The 23998-nt window shown below is 36.9% G+C and overlaps 2 protein-coding genes across 7 annotated transcripts in view; both read right to left on the reverse strand.

The window, feature by feature from the left end:
- The window catches only part of gab1 (GRB2-associated binding protein 1), a 102466-nt gene extending 95356 nt beyond the window's left edge, over window positions 1–7110 (reverse strand). For all 5 annotated transcript variants that reach the window (XM_077246796.1, XM_077246795.1, XM_077246794.1 and 2 more), the window contains exons 1-2: window positions 5371–7110; window positions 5157–5278 (exon numbers count right to left, since the gene is read on the reverse strand). In XM_077246796.1, the coding sequence (XP_077102911.1) occupies window positions 5157–5228 (72 nt within the window). In that variant the 5' untranslated portion in view covers window positions 5229–5278; window positions 5371–7110. The remainder of the gene's footprint in view (window positions 1–5156; window positions 5279–5370) is intronic.
- Window positions 7111–9550: 2440 nt separating this feature from the next.
- Window positions 9551–20864, reverse strand: usp38 (ubiquitin specific peptidase 38). Of its 2 annotated transcripts, none has more exons than XM_077246783.1 (11): window positions 20571–20864; window positions 18585–19273; window positions 17224–17359; window positions 16760–16889; window positions 16404–16505; window positions 15890–16048; window positions 15057–15250; window positions 14715–14808; window positions 14476–14582; window positions 11305–12583; window positions 9551–10332 (listed from the first exon to the last, which is right to left on the reverse strand). In XM_077246783.1, the coding sequence occupies exons 2-11, from the start codon at window positions 19264–19266 to the stop codon at window positions 10171–10173; spliced, it is 3045 nt and encodes a 1014-aa protein (XP_077102898.1). In that variant the 5' UTR covers window positions 19267–19273; window positions 20571–20864; the 3' UTR covers window positions 9551–10170. The 2 variants fall into 2 exon arrangements, with proteins under 2 accessions (XP_077102898.1, XP_077102897.1); XM_077246782.1 differs by having other exon boundaries at window positions 18585–19319; window positions 20571–20771.
- Window positions 20865–23998: the final 3134 nt, after the last annotated feature.

Genomic DNA, 23998 nt, shown 5'->3' on the forward strand with positions numbered 1-23998 from the left:
ATAGACAAAGAAATATATAAAGCAAATAAATAAGCAAGTGGGGCTTCTATATTATTGCAAAAATCAATTATTTGGGTTAATTTCATAATTTTTTCATAAATGATTATTTAACATGATTATGATTGGTGTCCAAAACCTTAAATGAGCCAGGTATTTATCGATAGCAATATATATCAAGAATATATTTGCTGGAAATAAGTTTGCTTTGATATCTAAATTTTCAATACCAATCAAATTTTTCTATTCCAATTTCTATACCACAGCAGAATACTAGGCTAACTAATGTAAGAAAAAAAAGTCCTAGTTATTAGTTACTAATTATTATTAGTTGTAGTAAACAGTGAGTATTCAGAAATACAATACAAAAAATGCAAATTACAAACAAGAAGTAACTTTAATACCTAATGCACAGATCCAGTATTCTGATTCACATTCTGTTTACGTTCACTTAAGACAAAACCGACTGTGTTTATGTGAACACTCGCCAAGCCCAGCATTTTGACATACTTTACCGTGCATTTGACCATTTAGGGTACGATAATTGTTTTGTTTTATCTCGATTAATCTCATTTACATGATCGATGCAAGCTAAAATCGAAACTCAATTTGGATTAATCGCACAGCCCTATAAGCAAGTAGGCTACATCCTGATTCCAGTGAAAAATCACATGAACGATGACATGACATGGTCTCAATAGCAGAAGTGAGTTTAATTAATACTTCAGACTTCAATGTGAGTTCCCACATTACTCTAAATTACCGCGCATGTGTTCCCAACTTCATTTGGCGGTTTCACAATTAGTCTCTCCAAGCATTTTGAGAAGGGTGCGAAAGAAGAAGTTTACAAAGAAGAGAGGATGAGGCCAAATGGAAAATGCTAAGACACTAAAAAATTAGCCCACATGGACAATTTCAACTGACGTAAGAGTCCAGTTTGAGCAATACTGTGTGGCTAATGTGGGGACTAATAGCTTATGAAATTCTGATGCCACCAGTCACATGTCTCACATCGACAGGCCTTAAAGAAAAAAAACTATTTTTATACTTGTGTAGGCACTTTTAATATACTACTGTTATACTAGCTAGTTACCTGTCTGAGAAGACCCTCAGTAAAGCACTGTGCACTTTGAGCCATCAAGAGCATTCCCTGCAAACAGTTGAGTCAAATGATCTGCTCTGCTCTTGAACTGTAGCCAAACCGTCAAAAACACATCAGACTTTTGACCCTATGCCACTAAAAGCTTTGCAGCGCTAGAGGATCCAGAGCATGTGCAATGAACTTCTCAGATAAGTCAGCTGATCAGTTTTCTTTTAGTCCTAACAAAGATATGATTTAGAATAGAAAATGCAAAAATTTATTGTCAGAAGCTAGACACAACCTCAGGTCATTCAGACAATGAAACAAAGTGCTATTGTGCAATCTCTACTGTTATGATTCCATAACATGTTCAAAGCATTCAAATTTCCAGCTGGTTCAAATGCAAATAATAGCCATCTTTTTAATTATGAAATACCTGAGTGTATTCTGTTTTGAAGCTTGCATGTCTTTCTGCTGTTTCAGCAGCGTTTCAATCATGAGTAGGATATGAGCTACCTAAAAAGAATCTTGAAAGACATTTTTAATCTTGAAAGACATTTTATTTAAACATAAGACCGCACAGACTGAGAGTTAATAAACAATGGATTTTGAAACACACTCACTACCATTCTTTTTTTTTAAGAACCTTATGTGCACCAAGGCTGAATTTATTTAATCAAAATACTGTAAAAACAGTAATATTCTGAACTATTATTAATTTAAAGTTTTCTATTTTAATGAATTTTAAAATGTAATTTATTCCTGTTGTGGCAAAGCTGAATTTTCAGCATCATTTTTCCAGTCTTCAATGTCACATGATCCTTCAGAAATCATTCTAATGTGATGATTTGGAGCTCAAGAAACATTTCGTATTATTATCAAATCTGTAAAACAAAGTTGTGCTACTTTATATTTTTTGTGAAAACTTTTTCAGGATTCTTTCATGAATAGAAAGTTCAAAAGAACAGCATTTATTTGAAATGGAAATCTTATGTCAATTAAATGCATGCTTGCTGAACCAAAGTATTAATGTCTAAAAAAGAAAAAGACCTCTTTCAGACCCCAAACTTTTGAATGGTAGAGTACATTTTTGGAGGACGACTACAAGTGCAATGAAAAAACATCGACATCGCAGGACGTCTGAAGCAGATAAAAAATGAAAGGGTCATCTAAAGATTCCCAGCGGCGTCCAACGCTTTTCGATATGCATCTTAAATTAGAGCTTATGTTGATAAAAGTATAACTGGTCAAACACACATATACAGTCTCCAATAGGCCTACACCTGGCTTGGGGCTCCTCTTGAAGAGAAGCATTTTAGTTACTAGACACTTGGCTCCAATAAAAACAGTCTGGTCCTAATCAGCCACTTTCGAAGCACCATATGTGATACACTGAGACCACTCCACCTTCATGCACCAGGAAAAAAAAGGATAAGAATGAAGACTAATTAAGGACAGCACTTCAAAACTACTGCAACAGGAAAGAATGAAGTTTCTGTTATCTTACTCTAAAAACCAGCCAAACAACTAAGTTGCATGAGGCAAACTATGGAAAAGGCTTGTCCACCATCACTTTCCTTAAATGCCTATCAAGCAAAAGGAAATCTAAAAATGACTTCTGAGAACATACTGTGGTAAAACAAAGCACTTGTTCTTGCTTGGATCTAATCTTATTATAGCATTGTGTGGATGAGCTCAGAAACCATTTTAATTAGATTTGGAGCCATGAAACATTGTTCATCACATTCAACAGACTAGCGTTTACTCTGAAAAGCTCAAAGCATGTGAAATCACACCCTGTCTCTCAAGCCTTTGCATTTTCATGCATTAGCTACAAGGATTAGTTGTTGATGCTGATTTGCAAAAACAAGAAGTTGTTAATATGCATTAGCTGTTATTCAAAAGTTCCTTCTAAATAATGGCAAAATATGCCAAATATCCCACTTTGGCAAATGACTTGGCTGTTTGAGTCTAAACTGTGTTGCTGATTGTACAATGAGGTAAAACATGAATTCAAAAGCAATGTTCCTTGCAGAGCTCCACTAGATTAAAGGAATCCAATAAAAAAAAAGCATCACATGAGCCTGGAGGTGATTTCTAACATGTTTGGTTGGAGCTTGGTAGCGGGCAGAGCTGTAAGTGAGTGATTTCATTACAGATTATTGGTGTATATTACCACTAAGAGGAAGGGAAGACCCACTGGTACACATACAATGTGTGAATGACTAAATGCATTGACTCATCCAGAGCAGACAGAAAGGAGAGTTAAGTTCAGTTGTCTTGGCAACTGAAGTAGCAGCAAACAAAGTCGTTTTTTCAAACGATTTAATGAAAAATGAATATTCCAAAAACATCCTTGAAAATGGAATGTGACAATGAATTTAATATAAAACATTTAATATAAAAAGAAAACATCTGAAATACACAAGATCAAGGATACAGTATTCCGTGTGATGATCATTGGTGTAAGCAGTTAAATTAACAATTAAAATTAAAAATGAATCTTTATAATTAAAATTAGTCTAAATTATGAATACTAGTGTCATCTATATGAACCAGCACTGTTTTGTACAACCTTGATGCATGTCAAAAATAGCTTATGGCTTGAACCGTACATAAAAGTTGTCATTTGATTTTAAAAGATCCATGCCTACTGCAAACAATTTAGGCACATGCATTGTTTACAGAGTCTGCTGCATAAAAGAATGTTGCAAACAACTTTTGCATGAGTACATACAACATAAACGTGTTTAGATTTGGACATATAATAGTGGTGTATGCAGGTCAAGCCACATTCCATTAGAACAATAGGCCTAAGCATCACTTAGGTTTACGCTTATCTGGTTCTCATTCATTCCCAACTGTAGCAGAGGCTTCGGACTTATGACTACTAACTACTGGCATGGATGCATGAAGTTTGTTGTTATTAGTACATGATATACCGGTACTAGAAAGGTATCGCGATACCCAGCTCTTAAAATCGGTACGATAAGAAATTGTATTAGTACCGGTACTTTAAGAGTGACAGCACTCTAAATAATAAGAGCAGTATTTCTTTAATTTGCGTCATGTGTGACAGCCGGAGTCAGGATGTCTGTGCAGAGCAACGGAACAACAGAAGCAGAACAGTAAAATATATAAGCACAGCGAAACATGCATGCATGAGAAAAATAAAGCGCGGGACATATTAGCTGCCGGGCGCTGCCTGAAGCGCCAAACACGCCTTTCACACACCATTCAATCGCGACTTCAGTTCTCTTTCGTGGATTATTTGGATTGAATAATCAAAATTCTAGGTAAAAATGTATGTCCTGGCAAGTATTCACGTAAACACAGTCGGGTATGTATATATATATATATATATTCCCAGTCAGCAATGGCTTCTGCCTTGGACAGGCATTTTGAAGTACAACTGCTGTGACCATCATGGGTTCTGTTCACACTAGGACTTACATGTACTTTATACATAGTGTGTGTATATATATATATATATATATATATATATATATAGTATACATATGATTTACTGTTGTTAATCTTACATAGGTCAATTTTGTCACGTGATATCAACATGGCGCCACCCATGAGAGGGCGACCCTCTCTATGTAGAAAAAAACTGCCTTTTCTGCAAGCCAAGGCTAGCATAAAGTATCATAGTGTACATCATTTACAGATATTTCTCAAAAGTGATCTTTATTTGTTTGTAAATCCTTTATTTAAAAAATAAGTAAACAAAACTAAAGTTCTCTCCTAACACACCGGTAGGTGTGTCTTACAGCACCGATCAAGACGCCGTAAATAAGGATTTTGCACATGCGTTCGAGAAAACAAACAACTATGAACACAAACAACGTTCACACACAAGTTATTTTAGAGAAGCTAAACAAGTTTCAAACTTCTCGGATCCTCGGGATTTTAGAAAGAAAAAGCCTTGACCGACAGACCGCTAGCACTGATTGACCTGCGGTTGTTGGAAAGCGTAACTTACTAAAAATTTGCATGAATCTTGCCTCAACAGTCCTGCGGTTACAACACTGACAGTGCATTTGAATAAGATTAAAACATTAACGTTACTTACATAACGCCGTAACTTTTTTTCAGGTGGAGACTTTCTGAGCCACCCCGAGCACACCACATCTCCTCCGCTCATTTTCTTATAATCTTTCAGGAAAATACGCGCTTTGGGTTTCGCGTTTCAACCTGCAACATATCAAAGCAAAGTCCCAAAATATGAAGTTGAAGATTCGCCGAAGTGTTTTAGTACATGTAATGTATTAAACCAACATGAATACCGTCACTCCTGGTTTCCAGCACGTCCACACGAGAAGAGCTTCCCGACAGCGACACGGTCGGTTCTTACAAACTCTTCTGGATGAAGACCTCTTCTCTAGCGAGAGTAATAAATCAAGCTCAGTGTGTTTAAACAGCAATATCCGTCTGTAGCTCAGTCCCCTATTAGTTTACACACTTTCTCGGTATAAACAATCCGCGGTTTTCTTTTTTTCCCAAGCTAAAATGCAACGAGGCAGCGAGTGATACTCGCCAAGTTCGGTGTAGTGAAAGCTTTTCTTGATTACCTTAATTCAAAGTAAAACAAAACAGTTTCCTTGAAAATATATACAGTTTTTCCTTGTTTTTCCAAAACATTATGGTCGCATTCGCACTGAAGTGCTTTTTAAAGTATAAATCCTCCCCGATCGTCGACCTTCCCTCCAGTTTCACTCCCCACAGCTCCCTGCTGATTGACAAGCATAAACGTCGATACTTTCCCTAAACTCAGCCTCCTCTGGCCTATGGAGGCAGGGAGAAGTCGGTCAAGACAGAGAATAAAGAACATTACATCATGGGAAATGTAGTCTTGAGTGTTGCCCCGTCAGAGGGAAAACACAGAGACGGTGGCGAGTAGTCGTATTACAAAGAATCGGTGTAAACAAATCTTTAACGCATACCCCAAATGAAACCTGAGTTCCAATTAAGACTCTGATAATAAAGTTGTTCTTGATTGATTGATTCTAATCTTTTAATGGTTCAATTGAACCGGTTCACAAACCCGCTCCGTAATTTTTAAAAATTTAAAAACTGACTGAATCGGTCCGAGCGTTTAGAGTTAGCAATTCACTGCTACATTCAAACGAGTATCAACTATTTTCTTATAATTTTAGCATTATGGTAGAAAAGGAGTAAGTTAGCATTGAACCGAACCACATATACAGTATGTGTACTTTTTCCCCTATTTTTTTTTTTATGTAAATGGTCAATTAGGCCTACGTTATATTTTTATGAGTTCAGGCTGCAATAAACTGACCAAGCACCGATATGAATAAAGTCAGATCGAAAAAAAACGTAATAACCAGATATGCCTGTCTACATTTGTCATTATATTCAACACATGATGACGTAATTACGCCAGGACGTAAAAGAATCACTGAATTTGTTTTTGAACCGACTCTTTAAATGAACTGTTCTAAAGAACCGAATTATGCTTCCAATAAAAGTGCTGCGCAATTCAAACGTTTTGAACGCCACACGTACTATTATTATGTTAGGTTTATCCTGCGGTTAAACTGTTACTTTTATAGCCAATTGATATATAAAAGCGTACAAGGGAGGCCTACTCAAGTTTAGCTATATCACTGATCAATACTTGTAATGAGGAAAAGTGAACAGTTTCAGTAAACATTCTTGTGGGATCGGTATCTTTGGAATGTTATTGAAACGCTAAACGCCTTACTCAGTTATCTCTGAAGCTTTGTGCCTACTCAGCTCAGCTCAGTAGTCAGTTTATCCTATAATCTTTCATCATGTGATTTCAAGATGTGGATTAAGTGAAAATTTGCACTGACATTTTCCAGTACAGGCATTATACTTTATTTGCCTAGTGTTTTATTTGTTTCAAATCAGCTTTACTGTGATAAACACGATACACAAATACACAATTATTATAGGTATAATGAAGGGTTTTGTTTATTATTAAAAGTAACAATTACTATTTTTAATGTAGCTATTTAGAACATTACAAATAAATAAATAAAAAGAAATAGGAGACGGAAAGAGGGCAGATATCATTTGATTTATTCAATTCTGTTTACAGTGACAGTTTTTGAGTTTTGAGCTCTTACAAACGGATCATTTATGAGACTCATGTTGAGTTATTGTGCTGCCTTAAATTGAAAAAACCTGCATTATTTTAATACAATTATATGTTAATGGCGAGACTGGTGGACAGTTTACATGCCCTGTTTACATGTTTTCTCATCATAAATTGTCTCACCAGATCCAATTACAACAATTTACATACAGTCTGTCATTAAAATTACTCATCAAATAGCAAAAAAAAGAATGAGGCCAAAAAAAAAAACCAAGTGGTGAATTCACTTTATATTGACAATATGCAATTAACTTACAGTGATGTTTGACCATTTTTATTAGATTTCTGTGTATGTTATAATTTAAATGCAAGTGGCCATTCAAATTGTTATTACAATATAACAACATTATAAGCTTATATTATTTTAACAATGTGTATGTAACCAAATATATGTAGGCTACCGTCCCACAAATTTCAATGTCACATAATAAATTGTTAGTGGGGGTGGCTTAACTTTAGCAATGAAATGTGTATGTCAGTTGTTGAATAATTGAGAGTCATTGATTTTACCAATGGTCTTAGAGACTGTGTGAGTGGAGCAACGCTGCTGCGCTGCATATATGTTATAAAGCTATTAAGGCTCTGGGGGAGATTGAAGAGCTAAAGGTGCCCTCATCTGAAAACCACAAAGCCGACTTTTCTACATGTATTAGTTCTCCATTTAAGAATCTACAGAAAGAGTGCTTCACCACAGCCTTAAGGTAAGTTAGGCAATGTTTTTCATAAACACTTTTTGTTATACTGGTTGAAATTCTCTTCACATGCATCCTTCTTGATGATATAGCAACCAATAATAGAAGTCATCTAAATATATAAAAAAAAGTACATATATTATCTGAGGAAGTATCAGGACCAAAAAATGCTCGTCCAATCATTGCATTCGGTCCGAATGATAGCAACCAATAATAGAAGTCATCTAAATATATAAAAAAGTACTTAGCCTATTTTATCCAAGGAAGTATCAGGACCAAAAAATGCTCGTCCAATCATTGCATTTGGTCCGAATGATAGCAACCAATAATAGAAGTCATCTAAATATATAAAAAAAAGTACATATATTATCCGAGGAAGTATCAGGACCAAAAAATGCTCGTCCAATCATTGCATTCGGTCTGAATGATAGGATGTCCTATACCTTCCTGTCAAGTAGGCTATTTCCATTTATCCGTGCACCCTTCTCACGCAATCACACGACATCAGCACGTTACATAAGGCTATGCAGAGTTGCAGACAAACAAACAGCAGCTACAGTTCCTCCTGAACCAAAATAATGAGCTTATGCTGCGTTCACACCATATCGTATTTACCGTTATTAAGAGAGCGCAACCTGTGACATTCTCGGACGTTCATGTCCTCGAAATTGTGCGTTGGGCAATACTATCAATGCCGGAATGAATCTGCAGCAATCAGGTGGTACAAGTCAGAGCTCTTTAAGTTGTTGACATTCATTATTGTTTTCATGCTTTGAGACATGAGGTCATTTAAAGCCATCGCTCGTATCGCTATGCAGACTCTACTCTGATAGTATACGTGTTTTGGAGGAGGTGTGGCTTTAGAGAGCCCTCTGAAGGAATGGATCTTCTGCTTTTAAACCTTACCTTTCAGCGTCTCAGTTACTAATGCTCCAAGACTATGGCATACTAATTTTAACTGAAAGTTGTGGTCAAGAATATAGCATTGTGTCAGGGTTTACCAAAGGGGTGGAGCGCAGTGGTTCAAACTGAGGACACTGGGAGGTTGGGGGTGGACTAATGGATTGATAGCCACAAGGTGTCTAACAAATGTCTCATGTTTGATAGTGAAAACAGACCTTGATTACACGGTCTTAGAATACGTCTTGAGCAACTTCCCATATCATATTCACTGGGATAACATTTGATTTAATTGCTAATTTGGTGCTCAGTGTAAACCAGTGTTTTTTTAAGTATCATTAACATATTATTATGGTGTTTTAGTAAAAAAACGTGAAAAAGTGTTACTTAGTTTTAGTTATTTTAGTTCTTCAACTTGAAAAATAAACTGACATGAGAAATGTTGCATTTGCAACTAGCTGAAATAATATAGGCTAGTTTTTTATATTTTTATTTCAGTAAATATCAATCTTCATTTTCAATGGTTTAGGTTATGATAATAATGCTGGTGTTAGCTATTGTGGGTATTTTCCAAAATTTCAGCTTGTTTTGTTATGCTGAGCTTTCTTGCATGCTGAAACTCAGTTAGAGACATACAATCCTCTTAAATGTTTTAAACAGTAAATGACAGAAAATTTGATAGCGATACATTTTAACCATGTGTGTATTTTAGATAACAAAATTAAGACCATGTTCAATGATGAGTCTTTACTATAGAGCAAAAACATAATCATTACATAACACTGTACAGCAAGAGCAAGGTGTTTTTTGTATACTTAGTCCAAGAAATCTATAAAATCTGAAGTATTGAAAGGCACATAAAATTCTCAAAAAAGCTTAAACATTTAAAAAGTAAAATCAAAAAAGTATTCCCTGATTGAATAAAATAACTTAATTGTAATTAAATAATTGACAAAACAGTTATAACTGTAATCCTAAAACCAGAAGTTGAAAAACTTCCAGTTAAAAATATTTATGCAAGTAGCTCATTGTATATTATCGTCCAAAAATATTTGCTTTAATTTTTAAAACCATTCTCTGCCTAATGATTTCTTTTTAGAAAATGAAACAATTAAAATTCCAGGAGGAGACCAAAATTATTACTGTATTGTACAAATTTATTGCAGTACTGAAAAGTGCTTAATTTCACTTCAAATGAACAAGTTGATGTAAAGGGAAAAAGCATGCAAACCGGAAAAATTAAGACACATCTGTTCTGAGGTGGCACATTTATCCAGACTGTGGGCAATTAGGACGATTAGGACTGGTGTTGTCAGTGGGACTGTCCAGTGCTCTGTGTATGTCTGTGATTCTTAAAAGACGAGTCTGCTGATGGTATTGAACCCCCCTCCCCCACCCCCACCCGAGGGTCCACAGCTTCCAGGGGGATCGTTGTCATCAGACCCATTGGGTCGGAATGAACAAGAAGCAGAGGTTGCTTGGAGAGCCCGAGCTCTGGCATTCAGCTCCTGTTCCTGGAGGGAAAGGAACAAAGGGTTAAATCCATGCTCCAGGTTAAACTCGAATTAATGTCAAATAAGAGTGTCCGAGATTGAGGAAAATGTTTCATATGATTTTGAAAAACATTTTCTACAATTTAAAATGAATGACTCTAAAAATGTCATGTGGATTAACCATCAAGTAATAACATTTTCCTTTCACCAATACATTAGAGTCTATCTTAATCTCATCACATTCAAAAAAGCCTAAATATACTTCAATATAAGAAGTATTTAATTATATTTATCAATTAACCATTCACAACTAAATCATTGGAATTATATGATATTTTAAGTGATTCTATGTTATTTTTCCTCCATGTTTCTGTTAGTTTTTTTTTCCTTTTAAATAAATTGATAGAACCAGACAAAAAAAGAACTACAGTTCAAAAGGTTAGGGTCTGTAAATTTTTTTTGAAAGAAATTAATAGTTTTATTCTGCAAGGATGCGTTGAATTGATCAAAATGACAGTGCAGACTTTTATTGTTACAAAAATATTATTTAAAATAAATGCAGTTCTTTTAAACTTTCTGTTCATGAAAGAAAATGTTATATTAAGCAGAAAGATTAAACAGCACAACCAACATCAACTGTGATAACATTTTTCTTGTGAACCAAATCAACATATTAGAATGATTTCTGAAAGACCATGTGACACAGAAGACTGGAGTTATGACTGCTAAAAATTCAGCTTTGCTAACATTGCAAATTTGTTTTGCTTTGCATTTTAAAATGTTTTAAAACAGAAAACAGCATTTTTATTAATTGTAATAATTTTTTCCCAATGTTAGTATTTTAGTTCAGATACATGCAGCCTTGGTGAACATAAGAGACGTTACATTACTGACCCCAAACTTATGAATGGTAGTGTGTATATTCATGCGAATCAAATGAGGCCTGTTTTATGCTTTTCCAAAAGTACCATTAATAATGTGCAACATTCTCACCTGTAGGAAGAGTTTGTTGTCTTTGGTAATGGCATCCATCAGCTCTTTCTGCAGGGGTGGCTCTCCGCTCAGTTTTGAGCCATTTACGACTGGCCCTGAATTGCTTGGTTGTCCACTGACCTCTTGTTTCCTATAGATCAGGACATAGGCTGTGTCCTTAGGGAAGCGGCAGGTGACGTTCTGCAACGATTGAAAGTTTGTAAAAGTCACTCGGCTGTCATTAAACAAGAACCAATCCGTTGACTTCTGGTCAGTGCACCCCATGTTCTCCTGTGTGGCTGTCGAGCTCTCCGATAGGCTGGAGTTTTCCACGGTCTTAGGACATGGGAGAGCAACATAACCATCAGTGCTACTCACATTCCTTCCATACGAGTAGTAGTGACCACTCTCAGAGGACATTCCTGAATGCATTACAACAGAACTCAAAACATACGGCACTGACAGCATTTCCGCATCATTTTTCTTGCTTTTTGTGCTGCTTTCCATCATCCCCTCCTCTTTCTGAGAAGGCTTGAGCTTTTTAGCTAGATTCTCGCCACTCTCAGGGGAGTCAGATGAGGAAGCAACTGGAGTTGAGGCAGGTGATGAAGCAGGGCTACCGTGTTGGCGTAGAGGCAGGCACATGTGCAGCGGAATGCCCACGTTGTCCAGGATCTTGCGACGCACGTGGCAGGTGGCATCGTACGAGAAGCGCAGCAGGGTCAGAATGAGGTACTCAGGTGCCGCCACCACCCGCATGACCTTCTCGGCCCTCTGTAGAGAGGCGCAGCGTTCACAGAAGTAGCAGTTCTCATTCTCCAGGATTTCCGGAGCCAGGAAATAGTCCACTAAATTGGTCACAGACAGCGTGGGCTCCACCACGGGCATCTCCATCTTGGTTCCTGAACCTTCTTTTACTGAGCCTTCTGATGATTCACTGCCTCCATTTACCGACCCTTGGCAGGGTCCGACAGCAGAGGAGCTTTTGTGCTCATCAGTGGGACCATGTGCATGTGACATCGAGGGGCAGAAGGCAAGAGAGAGGTCTGTAAAAGGCTCCTCTTTTTCTGACAGGCTGTGGCACTGCATGCAACGGATGGCTGTAGAGAGTCTACCACCAAACATACGCTCCACTAGAGTGCGACCATCTCCCTCGGCTACTACGGGATCTGCGTGTGATGGCACATCAGCGACTGGCTGACTTACAGCACTGTGGAGAGTTTCAGCAGAAGTGGTTGCAGGTTCAGGTTTTGGGCTGGTCAGCTGAAGCGCTGAGAGAGTCTTCTCTTCCTCATGCAACCTTAATATCACACAGGAAGACGGAACAAAACTTTATGGAGACTATGAAATACATGAACTCCCCCTGCTGTTGTAAATAAGGAAACACATTATTGTCATTATTAAATTGTTTTTTGGGTTGTCAATCAATTGAAATACACATTCATGATTAATCTCATATTTGTGTATAGTTAACAGATTAAATCGTATTAATATGATAACATACACAATATTACAAAACAATAGGCCTAGGCATAAATGTTGTTTCAATGATATATAGTCCTATTTGGAGAGCAGTGTTTCTCATGGGGATGTCTGTAAAAAATAAATCAGCATGGCTTCTCAGAAATAAAACGATTGAATGACGATTTGTGGTGGGAAAGCAAGTTCTGTGCACCTAACAACTGGAAATGTGCTTCTCAAGTGGTCACTAATATGTAACAAAATGTCTGTTATTGATTGGACAATTAAGAAATTAATATTTAATTTAATATTAAATAAGCATGATATTTAAATATCCTATTTACTAATAGGAAAAATTACATTATGGTGTAAATTGTTTTCTGTTTTGCATTTTATCTCTCAAAATGATGAAGGTCATGTCAAAAATGTAGAAATTAAACAATTATTAATAATTAAACCAATAAATAAATGAAACCTCTAACTTTCATAAGGTAAACATTTGACCAAGCTACTTGATCAACTAGGATTATATTATTAACATTTTATTGCATACTTGTTGCGGCCATATTAACAGGCACTTTTCAGAAGTTTACATTATTTTGTTCACTTCAGTAATAAGTGTCTATATTTAAAATGCATGCACAGTACAGTGCTAGGCAGTGGTCAAAAAAGACTTTCTGGTAAACTGTTTTCTTGTAAACTCAGATGCAGGGTTGCATGTAGATTTTTATGCAGATGGTGGCAGAAATTCTGAATGTCAATAACTTTACAGATTTTCCCCATGGGAAACAATTACTGTCTGAATAGGGCGTATGACAACTTTCACCACACTTTATGGACTTATATGACCTGCTGTCCTCTGACACTTCTCATTAATGTTTGTACAAATTAAGGTGTGTTTTACTAGTTGTTGACTTGTTCATTTATACTTTATAAACTTGAGCTTCAATGATAACTAAACACTATACAAAGACTTTGAATATGAATACTTTTGTTAAACATCCCATCTAGGTTTTTAATGAATATGATTTTCGTTAGAGCCATTCTTTCAATAATTCCTGTTCAACAGGAACCAGAAGTCTTTTGCATGTCATGTGTTTGTGTCTATTAAAGCCTAATTTATACTTCTGCGTCAAACTCACGCCGTAGCTACGTCGTAGGCTGTGTGTGGCACGCGTACCCTTCGGCGTACCCTGACGTGCACCTCTCCAAAAATGTAACAACGCATCAATTCTACGCAGACGCAAGCGCTGTGATTGGTCTGCTAGAACCCCTCCCTCGAGTTTCACATGCTCCCTCTGCATATGTAAATTGGGGTCAAGGTGAACAACGACGCAGAAGTATAAATGAAAACCAACGGGTAGCCTACAGCATAGAGGCTCCGGTGTAGGTCCGACGCAGAAGTATAAATCAGCCTTTAAGTGTATGCGTACATGTACTGTACACTCATTCTTGCAGGGGCTCTTGCTAAAGTTCAGCTTGTTTGGCCATTCTTTAGGAATCATTTGACAAAATAAAGCAGTATTAATGACAAATTGAATGAATGTGTTAAACAGCCCTTTCTTTGTTTTGAGAAACAAAGTTTCAAAATCTCCTCAGTCCTGCGTTAAGCATTGGCATTTACAGCAAAACTGTATGCCTAGAGTAACTCACAAATATAACATTTGCAGGAATAGCTATATATTTCTTTTAGTTATGGAAAAGGATTCTGTTGCCATTTTCTGAGTTTACCTGTCCAAAAGAAAGCGCAAATACTCTGAGCAGTCTTGCTGGGATCCGGCTGTAAACCATGGAGGCCGAGAAACCTCCAAAAAACTCCTTGGCGAATATGCTGCTCTCTGGTGGGCATATAAAATTATACATAATTACTAACCGGAATTCTTAATACTCTCATTTAAGAAACAGAAAGCACACCCACCCAGCAGTGCTGAGTGTTGCAACGATCTGAAACAGACAGACAGAAAACAAACCTGTGTGTGGGCCAAGAAGGCAAATAGAAGCTGGAGCTTTTTCATGAGGCTGTTACTGCCATTCAAATGCAGAGACATAACATGTCGCCTGAAACTTTAAAGGACAGGCTATTAGAGCTGAAAAATATCTTGCATTTGAAAAAAAAAAAGTACTATAAATATTTAAATGCTTGAGGATTATTTTATTATCAATTACACATTGCTTGTATTTACAAGCAATCATTAAAAACATGCAATTACATGTACTGGTAATTGCAGAGAGAATATTAAATACACTTGGATTAATTACAATAGAAAGGTTGATACAGAGATCAGACATTATGTATTAGATTTTGAACTTACTCTGTAGCCATAAATAAAATTTGGATGATGCTGTTCATGTAGCATGTGTTGCCCAGATTTACAAGTCCTGTCTTCCCTGTTTCTGATTTGCCGGTGATCTTGAGCAGGCCTGAGGCAAATGAATTTGATTGAGAGGTCCAGGCACTTTGGTTCAGAACAAATTTGATCTTTTCCTCACTAGGTTTTGGCAGGTCCTACAGCAGAACCAGAGGTTGACATAGAATAAATATTATCAAATTAATACATTTATTCAGAAAGGAAGCATTCAATTGATTAAAAGTAACAGTAAAGCAGTACAAATTTTACAAAAGATTTATATTTTAAATAAGTGCTGTTCTTTCAAACTTTCTATTCATTAAACAATCCTAAAAAAATCGGTGCATCTCGGTTTCAACAAAAACAGCACAACCATTTTAAAACAATAATAATAAAAATAAATGTTTCTTTGGCATCAAATCAGCATATTAGAATGATTTCTGAAGGGTCATGTGACACTGAAGACTGGAGTAATGATGCTGAAAATTCAGCTTTGCCATTACAGGAATAAATTACACTTTAAAATGTATTAAAACAGCTATTTTAAATTGTAGTAATATTTCACAATATATGCATTTATTGTATTTCTCATCAGACAAATGCAGCCTTTGTGAGCATAAGAGATCTCAAACAGACTTTCAAAAACATAAAAAAACCTTATCGAACCAAACAGTATAAACTGAAATATAACACACAAGCACAAAATGTTAAATCATTTCAGCAGTGATGCATTTAACATGTTCTTTGTTTACAAATTTAAGTAAGTTCTTGAGAGATTAAACCCATCTTTATCTTACTTTAATGGATTCAAGAATGTTGTCATAGAGGTCTGGAAAGCCAGAATATTGGTACATCATGCAGTGGATGAGTTCTGCAAACTGCAGCAGGAAGGTTTTACTGTTGGCAAGGCCATCACTCTTCAAAGACTTCACAAGCGGGACTATATGAGGGACCACCTTAAATAAATGACAGGGGTAATAGAATTCATATCACATTGAAATAATAAAATACTGAAAATATACTAAAGCAACAGCTCTTTAAAAGCACTACAAACATTTAGAATGCTCTAACTCATTTGATACAATATTAATAGATAATAAAACAAATAAAATAAGAGATTTATTAATACATAATATAATAACCATGTTCTTGAAGAATAAAAGCTTTAATTTCATTTTAGCTTTCTATGAAGCTTTAATTAGGCTTTGAGCCCTCATAAATGGGAAAATCTCAGTTTTTAATCTGAGAATTTTTTTGAGGTGGAAAAGGTGAAGCAATGTTTTGGTGAGTTCTAGATTAGGGTGGCCTTACTAAGTGGAAGGCTTCAGGAGAGTGCTGGAAACTAAGCAGCATGTGTGAAAGAACCACCAGCGCTCCCTGTCTCACAATGGGATACCAGAGACGATTAAAGACCTGCAAACAAACAAACACACATTCATACACACAAACACAAAGAAAAGTCTCTTCAAGCAGGTCTCACTAACCAATTCTTAGGTATCAAAGAATGGTTAATGGTAAATGTCCTGAAACAATTGAATTCAATTTGAATTTAATCAATCTCCTAATACCTTATAAAAGTTATGCTTCATATTCTTTACTTTTGGCAGATACTCTAATGCTGGTGTTCTTTAAAAATGTGACTGTACACAATGTGTAAATACACAAACCTGATCGATTTTGAACAATGTGACATCTATGAGAATGGTGAACTTTTGAACAGCAGCAAGTCCCTTTAATAAAGCAATGACCCAAGTGTCCACATGATTGGCTAGAGGCCAGGACAACCAGTCAATCATCCTAAAAAAAAAAAAGATGGAGAGGAAAAAAAGAGGGTAAGGACAGGCAACATAAAAACTTAGATAACTGTAAAAGCACCACAGGAAAGAAACTGGCAACATTGATTCAACCCTGAAAAAATAACAACAAAACAACCAGTACTCATTTAAAATCAAAGGCATTATGGACATGCCACTCTTTCCAAATTACTTGCATAAATGCAATTACAACATACTTTAAGGAGCAAAAGTAGTAGAGAAACAACATGATGGCAGTTGGATCAAGGGCTTAGTCTTTGAAACACACACAAAAGCACTATTCACAAGCTTTACACAGCACACACACAGAGACTGACCTGCAGAGCGCTTGTGTCATGCTGGCATCTTTAACATTCTGGTCAGTGGTGAGGCTTTTGATGAGGACTGTGATCATTTGCAGAGGAATGTGCTGGACCAGGCTTGCTAGAGCAATGGAAGGTTCAAATGAAGGATCTGAAATGATAAACAAATTGTACCGTGATTATGAGGTAACATTGTATATGATTTCATATTTTGATGTATATATCACTTTTAGGATTTAAGGGTCACATCATACATTTGTTTATTCATTTTGCACCCTCTCTGACTAGATTTGAATGGCCTTATTTTGCTAGTTTTTATTTTTATTTTTAAACACCCCTTTCGGTCATTGTCTCGAAATGCATGCTCACAAACTATAACATATTTCAGTAAGAAACCCCAGCAAGAATAGTAAATGAGTACTTGCAAATTCCGACTCACACACACATATATATATATATATATATATATATATATATATATATATATATATATATATATATATATATATATATACTCTACTCGGTATGATATTGAAAAGTGGTCAACTTTTTTTATATGCTTATATAGATTCATAATGATTTAAAAAAAAAAACATATATATGGGTACTCTGGTTTAAAACAAATTTGCTAAGAACAAAAAATGCTTAGTGTGATTCAGATTTACCAGTGTTGTGAAAGGTCAATATTCTGTACTGTTGATGTGCACTTGTGTTGATGTACTGATGTGCCACAGAGCCATCTCTTCGACTCACATTTCTTGATAAAAAAGATTACCTATTGGATTGACTGATGGCATCTTTACTTAAAGTAGCCCCTGGGATTTAATATTTCGAAAATTTACCAAGACATTCACATGTTCATGGTTCTCTGATATTGATCAATGGTCACATGACATGCTGCTGGTAAACACAATATTTCATCATTTATTGTAAATGCATTTTTTATTTATTTATTAAAAATACTTATTTTAATTTTTTTATTTAAAAAAAAAAACTCTGGTTTAGAAAAGCCTGAATTAAATGAAGAAAAAAAAACAATACACATTTTAACTTGACATCTTATATCCTTACAAAAATGATTTCACGCAAAAATGAAAATTCAAAATTCTGTCATCATTTACTCCCCTGCATCTCTTTACAACTATTTTCATGGTACTTTCGCATACTCTTTAAAGCTTCATACCCATTCATTTTAATTGCATGTAAAAAAGCAATCATTTTTTTCTCCTTTTATTTTCCACCAAAAGAAAAAAATAAGTCATAAAGGTTGGAACGACATGAGGGTGAGTATATAAATACTAACATCATTTTAATTTTTGGATGAACTATTCCCTAAACCTCATATATCACCATGAGAGGAATCAGAGCTTATTAACCTGTGGATGAGATGATGGCAAACACTTCCTGCAGCGACGGTAGCAGCGTGGCCGGCTCAGCCTTCCAGATTCCCTGCAGCAAAGCACTCACCCTGGTCACTTGGGTCACATACTCCCGCAACTCCCGCTCTTCAGTGGCAGGAGAGTGGAAGTACGCAAAGGTGCGCACAAGCTGCTGACAGAAAAGAACTCCTGCCTTCTCTCGTGGGACACACTGAGGGAAGTCCGTCAGTATGGTGGCCAGTTTGGCACAGGTTGCTGGTTCTGGCCGTTCACAGATGATGCGTAGGACCTCCGTCTGTAGGAGCGGTGCCAACTCTAACACAGCCGGGCAGCTGATGAGCAGTCGGAGAGAACAGTGAAGGAAGTCCAAGATGGCAGGGTCTCTGCTGTCCAAAGAGCTGTAGCCCTGCTGAAGGAGACCAATCACGTATTCCTTGCTGAAGAAGCGGGCAAACTCATCGCGATGGTAGCGTGCGTACGCTTCTTGCACTTGGAGGCCAACTTGTCGCTGAAAAGCATCCTCACCCAGGAGAATAAAGCGGGTGGTGAGATGGTACAAGGCCTGGCACTGCTCCTCTGTCACCTCCTTTTCTGCAGCTTCTATCACTTTTTTCACAATAGCCCGTTTGACAGTCAGAGGATGGGAGGAGCTCACCAGCGCCTCCAAAATCTTATCCATGGTTGGACTGTATTGAACCACAGGAAAGGTAAGGTAAGCCAAAGGAGGTGTAACTGTAGATGAGAGAATGCTATTAATTTCAGTGCAATTCCTGATTTTCTCAAATCAGGAATTTTAAAGATCCTTTATGATGCTTTCCTAATTTTGACAACTCTAGTTTATTAATTGACCAAATCTTTTCATGTGTAGTAGCTTTTAAAAGAATAAAATAGAACTCAGATAGCTTTGCCTGCCTCTATAAGATTTTGAAATAGTAAATTCAGTGACATTAGATGAGAAGAATTTGGGCTTGTTCGACAAAAACTGTCTTCTGCCCAAATGGTTACCCAATAAACTTGAAAATAAAATAAAGTTGAATGACAGTATTTCACCCAATTGCTCACTTTGTCACTTTGACAAAAAAAATTACCCAAAAATTTTGTAAAAGGGAATTTATCCCCAAATGAAAAAAAAAGTACTTTTGACACCTTTCATAATGTTTATAATTATTTCATTACTATTCATTGCAAAATGTTACATTCATAAATGTAAAGTTTAAAAGAAAATATGTTTTTTTTCAAGAAAGATATGATTCTTTAAAGAACTAAAGTAAAAATTGAATTGCTCTTAATACTCTTTTAGGTTGTATTATAATATACATTTGTTCGTTTCAAAATGTCATGTATTGTAACCATCTTAGAAAATTGTCTTTATGCCTGTAAATTTTTTGTTTTTTTAGAAACAAAAAAAAACAAAAAAAAACCGGACATGAATATTAATATTAGGATGTTAAATTAAACGAGTGCCTATGTCTATAGCACGCTTAAAAACGCCAAATCCGCTTATATGATGGGACATTCCAACTGCTAATAAGATTTAATTTTTCTTAGTTCATTTTTGTAGAAAGACATAGTTTACACAGCTACACAGTTATTCAGCTAGACACAATATTCTAGAAAGAAACAGCAACGTATGCTCTCTCATTCGACAAACAACATCATAAGGGTTTTCTCTCAAGCTGTCATTAAGATAAAGCTACCTGCTAACTACTCTGCTAGCTAGCTTTGCTAGTACAAAGAGTAGCAATAAATTAAAACATCTAGTAGCACGACACAATAAAAAACGAAACCAAAATAATAGCACACACTGTTTATAGGTTAAATATTAAATGTCTTTCTATCGTCATCGACAATATCACCAGCTAAGTGGCTAACGCAGGAATCGAAACAAAGCAGATACTCTCAAATGCCAGAGCACTGACTTGGCAAAAACAAATATTACTTTCCTGTCCTTACTCAAAGGTGACAATAACCACCGACACTCACCAAATTAAGTCATTCTGAAAATGTCTTGGTGTAGAATAAGAAATAAATCACATCAGACGCTGAAATATATATATTTTTAGCAGATTAATTTTGAGAGCTGTTTGGACAACTGCGACCTCTTTCAATCAGCTGTTGAAACACACACACGTCATCAGAACGCGCACGAAAGCTGTCAGGACCCCACATGGGTCCTCTGTGGTGACAAATCAGGTCCTCGAAACCTGTGTGCGAAATCGTCCCATATGCCCTTAAAAAGGGCATTATTTGAGGGAACAGCCATTTGTAGTGGTGTCCGAAGTCATAGAGAGTGTACGTTATTGAGTGCACTCATTAAATCCCACAATGCACCGCAACGAGTGTACAACCGATGTACGCAACAGCTAGATTATACTAGCGTTGGGCAGATCGAGGCATCGTGGAAAACTGAAACAGTCGAAGCAAATGTAGCAGTGTTTTGAAATTTCCATCACTAGATAATACGCACTGAATAATGCACTGAGTTACGCGCTGAATTAATTCCTGTGTCTCGCCAGGAGATGGCGCCTGCAGCTGAATCAAATCCATCCATTTTCCAAACCGCGCTGGTCCAGCGTAATATCATCAAAAAACGTATTGATACGTTATAAAGATTCGTATATCTTCTAGACTCTTTGATATCATACATACATGTATCAATTCCTTTTTAATTTGTTATTAAATAGTGTAGTTAAAGTTTATATACTCTAAGTCAGAGTTAAATATAAATATTTTCATTACTGGAACTGCCAGTTTGCTACGTTTCAAATTATTATTATTAAACAGCAAGCACAAACAATGAAAAATCAGCAGTTCTTCTGGCGCACTCAGTGTCCGAATGTCACTCGTATCATCAGCTCCCTCAAGTGGACTATTTAGTGGAGTAATGTGTGTATGAGGATATGGGGTCGAGTTCGAACACAGCATGGGTCTCTGTATTTTTGAAATAATAAACTGCGGAATTTCTGGACTACTAGTAGGCCTACTCGTTTAGTCCGGCTGAAGGAGTGAATAATCATTTGAACTTAGCAAACTGGCAGCTCCAGTAGTAATGCAAATATTTATCTTGAACTTTTTCATGAAAGCATGTATACACCTTAATTAAACTATTTAACAATCAATTAAAAATAAAAATTTACCTGTATGATATTACGACCAGCAGATGGATGGATGATTCAGCTGCAGGTACCGTCTTCATGGTGAGAAGGGAGAATTCCTTTTTTTGTTGATTAATTAAATTGTTTAATTAAGGTTTATAGTAGGTCTGTCAAAATTAAGGTGTAACACATGCGATTATTTGTTTTCAGTTTAATGCAACACATTTTTTTGTTAAATTTTTTTTTGTTAAAAATATTTAACGCAATTAACACAGCTTCTATTTTCCCCATCATCCATTGGCTGGAGTTACATTATATGATCACACTTTTATTCACACTGATTCTTTTAAATTATTCAAGTGCGATAAGACATAAAAGAGAATGTCTCCGGTTACTTAACATTACCTCAGTTCCCTGAAAGGAGGGAACAAGACATTGTGTCATCAAAGCTGACGCTTTGGGGTTATCCTCTCCTTCCTCGAATCTACTAAAGCCTAATGAAATCTCGCGGGTGAAAATCCGCCCGCTAATGGCGTTCAAGCTCGCAAAATAGAGACGGGCACCCCCATGCACTATAAGGCGGCGCTGAATGTCATTACCTTAAAATCTTTGGACTAACGCAGAGCGCAGCCGACAAAGACTCTGAGATAACACAGCAGCTTACGCAATGTCTCGTTCCCTCCTCTCAGGGAACCGAAGTTACATTAGTTAACCGGAGATGTTCCCTTTCGAGATGGTCTCTCGACATTGCGTTATCAAAGCTGACGCTTTGGGGATCCCATAAAATCCTGCCGTGTAAATTGCAATGGTCCAGCTCAGCTGCAAGCAAAGCCGTTGACCTCAGATAAAAATACTTCATGCAACGGAAGACCTCATAAGCTCAGCGGCATAGCGGCTATAAGAACAAGTGTCACAAGCATTACAATTTCAGTTTGTCAAATTATTTGTATGTATAATTCCACTTGCAAAGGTAAACCATCAAAAATAATAACATGTTTGATTCAAATCACAGAACTGACCAGAGTGCTCAGCACGAGTTGGTCATGTAGAGGGGCGAGAGGTAATCAGCCTTCTTGTGCCACTCAAAATTATTTTTGCCTGGACATTAAGGAGGGGGGAATTTGAATATGATGGCGTCATGCCGTTATAGCGGTATACTTAAAGCAACGAGGGCATATAGTCGCTGTCCAAGTATTCTTGCAAAAAGACAAGGCGACTGACAGTGGATATCTGAACATAAAAGTGGACATATTTCAGGTCCACTGATATGATCCAGTTCCCTGGCCAAACCTGTGTAAGGTTCAGTTTGAATGTGCTCACTTGAATGCATGCTTAAATAGTGGTCCAACTCCTTCGCCAAGGCCTGGACAGTAGCCCGCCATGCTTCTGTATAACGTGACAGAAGCTGAAGCACTTTGTGCCTAAAACAATGCAACTCGCCCCTCAAAGGCAGGGAGCTACTTATGATATGAGAGTGAGAAATAGCTGAAGGAGTAGCTCTGATTCTGAAGCGCTTGGTGTGTGTGTGTGTGTGTGTGTGTGTGTGTGTATAAATATATATTAATCATACCTATATGTGTATATATATTATGACTTGATGCGCTGTACACCAGAACAGTCTGAACACAAAGGCAATTGCTGTTCCGCCGCCCACGAAGAGCGGGAGACGTGAGAACAGACATAAGAGAGCTGACAGTCTCGCTATCATTGCCATTAGTTAAAGCAAAGTGCTTGCACTATTGCTTACATCACAGTGGCGATGAGACACGGACCTAGTTGAACACCATGGGTGAAAGGGAGAAAAGCTCTGGCCCTATAGCTTATATCACAGTAACGCTGAGCTACCGGACCTGGTTGAAGACCACGACTGAATGCGAGGAAAACGGCGGCAATGTCTGTGCCTTACACATCACAGGAATTATCAATATAATGCCCAAATAGTCATAGTGCACCGGTCATGTCAAGCTCGCAGACTACGTCACCACTCCAAAACACACTTAAAAACCCACACTTTTGGGTTTCTTGCAAGGCGGGCTGCCTATGCTGTGCACAAACATCAAACAGTCCCAGCTGGCACACTGCCCAAGCCGCAGTCATCAGTCTGAGTGCTTCCTGAGAACTTAAAGGCAGAAACTTCTCGGCTTGAACTGACCGGGAGAGTAAATTACAGACTGTGAGCGCCCCTGTGAAAAGCAGGCTCGCATCACTCAGGGGATTCTGGGTGGTTGAGAAGCAGAAATCTATGATGGTTTAATACCCTCTCTGAATGAACAATAAATCATTCAGATTCATTCAGTGCAAACTCCACTCATTTAG

Source organism: Siphateles boraxobius, unplaced genomic scaffold (assembly GCF_051911475.1).
Source record: "Siphateles boraxobius isolate OS27281-9 unplaced genomic scaffold, OSU_SipBor_1 29, whole genome shotgun sequence".
Taxonomy (NCBI): Eukaryota; Metazoa; Chordata; class Actinopteri; order Cypriniformes; family Leuciscidae; genus Siphateles; species Siphateles boraxobius.

What these genes read in the sequence shown, in the direction of transcription:
- usp38 (XM_077246783.1), bottom strand. Translation starts at nt 19,266, where the DNA reads ATGGATAAGATTTTGGAGGCGCTGGTGAGCTCCTCCCATCCTCTGACT. An exon ending in CTCCTGAAGCCTTCCACTTA is followed by an intron (nt 16,049 to 16,403) that starts GTAAGGCCACCC and finishes CATTTATTTAAG; the next exon opens with GTGGTCCCTCATATAGTCCC. An exon ending in TTGCGCTTTCTTTTGGACAG is followed by an intron (nt 12,584 to 14,475) that starts GTAAACTCAGAA and finishes TGTGATATTAAG; the next exon opens with GTTGCATGAGGAAGAGAAGA.